Source organism: Cricetulus griseus, unplaced genomic scaffold (assembly GCF_003668045.3).
Source record: "Cricetulus griseus strain 17A/GY unplaced genomic scaffold, alternate assembly CriGri-PICRH-1.0 unplaced_scaffold_358, whole genome shotgun sequence".
In the NCBI taxonomy this organism is placed as follows: domain Eukaryota; kingdom Metazoa; phylum Chordata; class Mammalia; order Rodentia; family Cricetidae; genus Cricetulus; species Cricetulus griseus.
Window position 1 is genome coordinate 23,138 of NW_023277095.1, and position 8,057 is coordinate 31,194.

The 8,057-nt window shown below is 55.4% G+C and overlaps 1 protein-coding gene across 1 annotated transcript; it reads left to right on the forward strand.

Moving 5' to 3' along the window:
- Positions 1-229: 229 nt before the first annotated feature.
- Positions 230-8,008, forward strand: Ckm (creatine kinase, M-type; the record flags this gene model as incomplete). The annotated part of the gene is made up of 6 exons (XM_035453838.1): positions 230-422; positions 1,261-1,415; positions 1,777-1,909; positions 4,257-4,428; positions 5,969-6,092; positions 7,819-8,008. Coding segments are annotated over exons 1-6 (967 nt in total), but the record flags the coding sequence as incomplete, so codon positions are not given.
- Between the last annotated feature and the right edge of the window lie 49 nt (positions 8,009-8,057).

Genomic DNA, 8,057 nt, shown 5'->3' on the forward strand with positions numbered 1-8,057 from the left:
TCTGCCTTTTTTCCACGGTACTTTTCTGGCTTCAGACAAAGGGTTTCACCCTCTTTCCCTAGCAAGGTGACACAGGCAGGATGTGGCCACATCAGGCCAGCTTAGACTGGGGTTCTCAGAGAGGGAACTCCTCCTGCTTCAAGCCCACGGTCTGATGACCCAGCATCTGGGTTCTTGAATCTGAGCTCACCGTCCCCTCTACCCGTGCAGGGTCCCACAAGCCGCCACCATGCCGTTCGGCAACACTCACAACAAGTTCAAGCTGAACTACAAGCCTGAGGAGGAGTACCCAGACCTCAGCAAGCATAACAACCACATGGCCAAAGTGCTGACCCCTGACCTCTACAAGAAGCTACGAGATAAGGAGACCCCTTCTGGCTTCACTCTGGATGACGTCATCCAGACTGGGGTGGACAACCCAGGTGAGCCTACAGTGGGACAGACAGACCGGAGGGCTAGAGGCCCTGGGCAGATACCAGCCTGCCTGTCCCAGGGAGCCTCGTCTCCCGCCCACCCTCCCTTCCTTGGAATGAAATCTAGGACTTCCTGCATGCTAGGTAACTATTCTACCTCTGAGCCACGCCCTCAACCCCTCACTGGGGGATTCTAGGCAGGGGTTCTACCACTGAGCCACACCCCAGCCCCTCACTGGGGGATTCTAGGCAGGGGCTCTACCACTGAGCCACACACCCAGCCCCTCACTGGGGGATTCTAGGCAGGGGCTCTACCACTGAGCCACACCCCAGCCCCTCACTGGGGGATTCTAGGCAGGGGCTCTACCACTGAGCCACCACCCCCCACACTGGGTTCTAGGGCTGCTCCACTGAGCCACACCCCAGCCTCACTGGGGGATTCTAGGCAGGGGCTCTACCACGCCCCCAGCCCTGAGGGGGATTCTAGGCAGGGGCTCTACCACTGAGCCACACCCCAGCACCCTCACTGGGGAATTCTAGGCAGGGGCTCTACCACTGAGCCACGCCCCCAGCCCCTCACTGGGGAATTCTAGGCAGGGGCTCCACCACTGCACTGCAGTCCACACCCATGAAAGGATCCTTCAAGCCTCTTACCTGGATCCTCTGTGGAAGTGGATTGTTTGAGCTCAACATTTTTGGCTGAGATGCTACATCCGGGGACTTCAAGAAGCCCCAACATCTTGGGCCCCATTTACCTGGTGCCTGCGATGGCTCTTTTACCCATATTGAACACCTATAGCTGTCACAAGCCTAAGCTCCCGGTGCTGACGTCAGCCCCACCCCGCAGGTCACCCCTTCATCATGACGGTGGGCTGTGTGGCCGGTGATGAGGAGTCCTACACAGTCTTCAAGGACCTGTTTGACCCCATCATCCAGGACCGCCACGGCGGCTACAAACCCACAGACAAGCATAAGACCGACCTCAACCACGAGAACCTCAAGGTCAGTGGCCCCAAGAAGCGGGGTAGGCACAGAGATGGGGAGACAAATAGAGATGGGGGGACAGACTGAGAAGCAGACTCCCAGGAAAATGTCCCGAGGGCAGGTGGGGGTGGTGGCCAGTGAGGCTGGGTGGGGCACAGGAGGAGTTCAGTGTCAACTGGGGACCTGGAAGGATCTAGGGGAGCTCTAAGGAGCCCTGGGGAGACCCCAGAAGACATGGGGGACAGCCAGGAGGACTGGGGATACTCTGGAAGGTTTGCAGCAAGGCTCATGGAGGATCTGGAGTGAGAGCCCCACGAGGTTCTTGGGGAGACCAGGGCTGGCCAGGTCTGCCTTCCCTGACACCCCAGCGTTCCCCCAGGGCGGAGACGACCTGGACCCCAACTATGTGCTGAGCAGCCGCGTGCGCACTGGCCGCAGCATCAAGGGCTACACGCTGCCCCCGCACTGCTCCCGCGGAGAGCGCCGCGCTGTGGAGAAGCTGTCTGTGGAAGGTGAGGTCCCCAACAGCTGCACCCGGGTCCCCTTCGGGCTGCATTACCTGTGCTCCAGGTTTGGGGGCACTGAGGCAGGCAGCCTGGGAGGTCCTGCACTCAGCCACCCAGGGTCTTCAAACTCGTTGCTCGCACGCTACCCATTGACTCATTCGGCGATCCATTCATTCATTCAGCAAACATTGTTGGAGCTGAGATTTCTCAGAATGGGTGAGGCAACAAGGTTACGAATCTGAAAAGTGGGGTTGAGAACCAACAGAGTTGCTCCTGCTAGGTGGCCTAAGCCTGGCACCCTTACGCTTGTAATCCCAGTACTTTGAAGACTGAGGCAGGAGGATCACCGTGAACTGAAGACCAGCCTGGATTCATAGTGAAACTCTGCCTCAAAACCAAGAAACCAGGCCAGGAGGTGATGGCACACTCCTTTGATCCCAGCACTGGGATGGCAGAGGCAGGAGGATCTTTGTGAGTTCAAGGCCAGCCTGGTCTACAGAGTGAGTTCCAGGACAGTCAGGGGTACACAGAGAAACCCTGTCTTGAAACCCCTCCTTAAAAAAAACCAAAACAAAATGAAGAAATCAAAGCAAACAATAACAAATTTTGCAACTGCATGCTCCCCGCTCCCCTGGTTTTTCAAGACAGGGTTTCTCTGTGTGGCTTTTGGAGCCTATCCTGGAACTCGCTCTTGTAGATCAGGCTGGTCTCGAACTCAGAGATCCGCCTGCCTCTGCCTCTCGAGTGCTGGGATTAAAGGCATGTGCCATGGCCACCTGGCACAAATTTCTCTTTTGTTTCATTGAGACAGAGACTCCCTGAGTCTCCCTCCAACTAGTAATCCTCCTGCCTCAGCCTCCCAAATGCTGGGATTAAAAGTGTGTGCCCTTAGCCGGCACAAAGTGTAAATTCTATAATGGCCTCTCTTAAAAAATATTTTTTGAGGTAGGGTCTCTCTACATAGACCTGACTGTCCTGAAACTCACTATGTAGGTCAGGCTGGCCTCAAAGTTACAGTGATCCACCTGCCTCTGCTTCCCAGTCCTGTAGTGGCCATTCTGAGAGTGGCCCTCTGTGATTAAGTCACACACGGTGGGTTTGAGGTCAGTGTAGGCTACACGATGAGATCCAGTCTCAGAAACAAAAACAATGAGAGCTGTGTTCAGGAATCACACTCTCCTGCAGGTGGACTGGGTGGGAGGTTCTGCTCTATGTCCTGGGGACAGGGACATACAGGTGACAGGGACATACAGGGGACAGGGATATACAGGGGACAGGGACATACAGGGGACAGGGACATACAGGGGACAGGGACATACAGGGGACAGGGACATACAGGGGACAGGGACATACAGGGGACAGGGACATACAGGGGACAGGGACACACAGGGGACAGGGACATACAGGGGACAGGGACATACAGGGGACAGGGACATACAGGGGACAGGGACATACAGGGGACAGGGACATACAGGGGACAGGGACATACAGGGGACAGGGACATACAGGGGACAGGGACATACAGGGGACAGGGACATACAGGGGACAGGGACATACAGGGGACAGGGACATACAGGGGACAGGGACATACAGGGGACAGGGACATACAGGGGACAGGGACATACAGGGGACAGGGACACACAGGGGACAGGGACATACAGGGGACAGGGACATACAGGGGACAGGGACATACAGGGGACAGGGACATACAGGGGACAGGGACATACAGGGGACAGGGACACACAGGGGACAGGGACACACAGGGGACAGGGACACACAGGGGACAGGGACATACAGGGGACAGGGACATACAGGGACAGGGACATACAGGGGACAGGGACATACAGGGGACAGGGACATACAGGGGACAGGGACATACAGGGGACAGGGACATACAGGGGACAGGGACATACAGGGGACAGGGACACACAGGGGACAGGGACACACAGGGGACAGGGACATACAGGGGACAGGGACATACAGGGGACAGGGACATACAGGGGACAGGGACATACAGGGGACAGGGACACACAGGGGACAGGGACACACAGGGGACAGGGACATACAGGGGACAGGGACATACAGGGGACAGGGACATACAGGGGACAGGGACATACAGGGGACAGGGACATACAGGGGACAGGGACATACAGGGGGCATGGACATGGGGGGGAGCGTCCATGAATTCTTGGAAGAGGACATGTATTTGGGTTTAGACGTGGAGTGTAGTGGTTTGGAGACCTCTTTGATGCCCAGGCCCAGGGTGTCGGGGGCAGCAATGTGGGGTTCTCCAGGCTTGGTACCCCCAGCTGAAGTCAGGCAGGATACTGATTGCTCCCCTGTGGCCCCTCAGCTCTCAACAGCCTGACAGGCGAATTCAAGGGCAAGTACTACCCTCTGAAGAGCATGACAGAACAGGAACAGCAGCAGCTCATTGACGACCACTTCCTGTTTGACAAGCCCGTGTCCCCTCTGCTGCTGGCCTCAGGCATGGCCCGGGACTGGCCCGACGCCCGTGGCATCTGGTGAGTCCTTCCCTGGCTCCTCCAACCCTTCTCCATGGCGAGAGTCCATGACCTTGCCTTCCAGCCCTGCACAGCCCTGGTCAGGTGTCATAGTTTAGAAAACCTGGGTCAGAGAGGCACTGTGAGGAATTGACACTAGCCAGGCCTAGCTGCAAAGGCCTCTTGTTCCTGCTACTGGGGAGGCCTTGGAGGAAAGTTTCAAGCTTAGAGCCAGCCAGACTACAGTGAGTTTGAAGCCAGACTGGGTCTCAAGTAAAAACTGAAAAGAAGCCAGTGGTGGTGCACGCCTTTAATCCCAGCACTCCGGAGGCAGAGGCAGGTGACTCTCTGCAAGTTCAAGGCCAGCCTGGTCTACAGAGCTAGTTCTAGGACAGCCAGAGCTACACAAAGGCACCCTGTCTCAAAAAAACCAAACCAAACCAAATCAAAAACCTGAAAAGAGTTGGAGTGGTGTACAGCTCAGTGGCAGAGCCCCTGTCTAGACTCACCCAGTGAGGGGCTGGGGGTGTGGCTCAGTGGTAGAGCCCCTGCCTAGAATCCCCCAGTGAGGGGCTGGGGGCGTGGCTCAGTGGTAGAGCCCCTGCCTAGAATCCCCCAGTGAGGGGCTGGGGCGTGGCTCAGTGGTAGAGCCCCTGTCTAGAATCCCCCAGTGAGGGGCTGGGGTGTGACTCAGTGGTAGAGCCCCTGCCTAGAATTCCCCAGTGAGGGGCTGGGGGCGTGGCTCAGTGGTAGAGCCCCTGCCTAGAATCCCCCAGTGAGGGGCTGGGGGCGTGGCTCAGTGGTAGAGCCCCTGCCTAGAATCCCCCAGTGAGGGGCTGGGGGTGTGGCTCAGTGGTAGAGCCCCTGCCTAGAATCCCCCCAGTGAGGGGCTGGGGGCGTGGCTCAGTGGTGGAGCATCTGACTGGCATAGGGCCCAGATTTAATCCTCAGTATGGTAAAGAAAACAAAATAAAATGTTTATATTTGAACCACTCCCTCAGTTCGAATCTCAGCTCTGTTACTAGGTGTGTACGACCCTACATACCTGTAGCAACAGCTACTCCAGCAGCCTTAAGCAGGAAGATCACTAGATGACAGGGATCATTTTGGTCAGTAAAGGCCATTTTTACCAAAATCCATTGTACAACAAAATACATGTATGAAAAGACGAAAATAATAATAATAATTTAAAAGTTGAAGACGGCTGCAATCTCCGAATCCTGGAATTCGAAACTTGAGATCAGAAGGGATAAACATTGTGGATGTGACCTTGGGGTCGCAGGAGGGACATTGCCACTGTATCCCACGCTGGCCTCAAACTCACTCTGTTGCCCAGCTTGGCCTCACGCTCCAGATAGTCCTGCCTCAGCCTTCTGGGTGCCAAGACAGCAGGCTGGTGCCCGGAAGTCAGGGAGTCAAGCTAAGGCGGGAGTGACTGGGAATCCAGTGCACCTCTTTCCCTTCCCCGGTGCCCAGAGGAAGGGACTGCGTTGGAGTGCGGTTGCTTTCCTGGGCCTTGGGCGTCCTGCTGACGTTTAGGCCTCCGGTTGCCCCTTGTTAGGCACAACGACAACAAAAGCTTCCTGGTGTGGGTGAACGAGGAGGACCACCTCCGCGTGATCTCCATGGAGAAGGGGGGCAACATGAAGGAGGTTTTCCGCCGCTTCTGCGTGGGCCTGCAGAAGGTGGGTGTCCGCCCTCCGCGCTCACTGGGGCTGCATCCTGACCGCTCTGTAAAGCTACATCCTTCCTAGACCCAGCCCGCCCTTCCAATCCACCACGCCAGTGCCTAAGACTCCTTTCCTTCCTCCCACCAAACCCCCCACTGCTTTTCCCACCCACTTTCCAATCTCTGCCTCTTACATTCATACATACACACACATATGCATACACACATGCATAGACACGCATGCACACCATGTATATACACACACGCGCACACACGCATGCACACACATATACACATAGGCATACACACACTCATGCACGTACACACACGCATAGACACATACATACATACACACATGCACACACACAGTCATATACACACGCATAGACACATACATACATACACACATGCACACAGTCATACACACACACATAGACACATACATACATACACACATGCACACGCACAGTCATATACACACGCATAGACACATACATACATACACACATGCACACACACATACATACACAGAGTCCTACACACAGGCACACACACGCATGCACACACATACACACATAGGCATACACACACTCATGTACGTAACATACGCATAGACATATACATACATACACACATGCACACAGTCATACACACACACATAGACACATACATACACACATGCACACAGAGTCATACACACACGCATGCACACACATACACACAAGCGCACACGTAGGCATACACACACTCATGCACGTACACATAGACACATACATAATACACACATGCACACACAGTCATATACATACGCATAGACACATACATACATACACACATGCACACACAGAGTCATACACACACGCGCACACACACGCATGCACACACATACACACAAGCGCACACATAGAATACACACACTCATGCACGTACACACACGCATAGACACATACATACACACATGCACACAGTCATATACACACACATAGACACATACATACATACACACATGCACACACAGAGTCATACACACACGCACGCGCACACACACGCATGCACACACATACACACAAACGCACACATAGGCATACACACACTCATGCACGTATACACACATGCATAGACACATACTTACACACATGCACACACACAGTCATATACACACGCATAGACACATAATACATACACATGCACACAGTCATACACACACACACACAGACACATACATACACACATGCACACAGTCATATACACACACATATATAGACACATACATACACACACACATGCATACAGTCATACACGCATGCTCGCACACACACACACATGCATACAAACAGCCATACACACGCATGCTCTCACGCGCGCGCACACACACACACACGCATACTCACAGACAAAGCAAGCTCTGCTCTTTCTGATTCCACCCTACCCATTTCCCCCCGAGAAGGTCCGAACCCTTCGCCACACTCAGACACCCCTACTCCAAGCTACCTACATTCCAATCCCAGCCCACGCGTTTCCGAAGCCCGCCTCCCCATCTAAGCCCCCACCCCACCCCAGGGTCTGAAGCCCGCCCCCACCTCTGCGGGAGTCCTCTCTCCAGAGCTCCTCCGGCCGGTGCTCCACTCCCCCCTGCTGGAAACCCCACCCGCACCTATACCCTGACACCTGGCCCCTCAGACACCTCCTGGCAGGCTGCATTGGGACCCCAACCCCTGGTGCCCTCCCTCTGCCCTCCCCAGATTGAGGAGATCTTCAAGAAGGCTGGGCACCCCTTCATGTGGAACGAGCACCTGGGCTACGTGCTCACCTGCCCCTCCAACCTGGGCACCGGGCTGCGCGGAGGCGTGCACGTGAAGCTGGCCAACCTGAGCAAACACGCCAAGTTCGAGGAGATTCTCACCCGCCTGCGCTTGCAGAAGCGTGGCACAGGTGCGGCCCGCCCGCGATGTCTGCGGAGGGGGAGGAGGGGGAGGGGGAG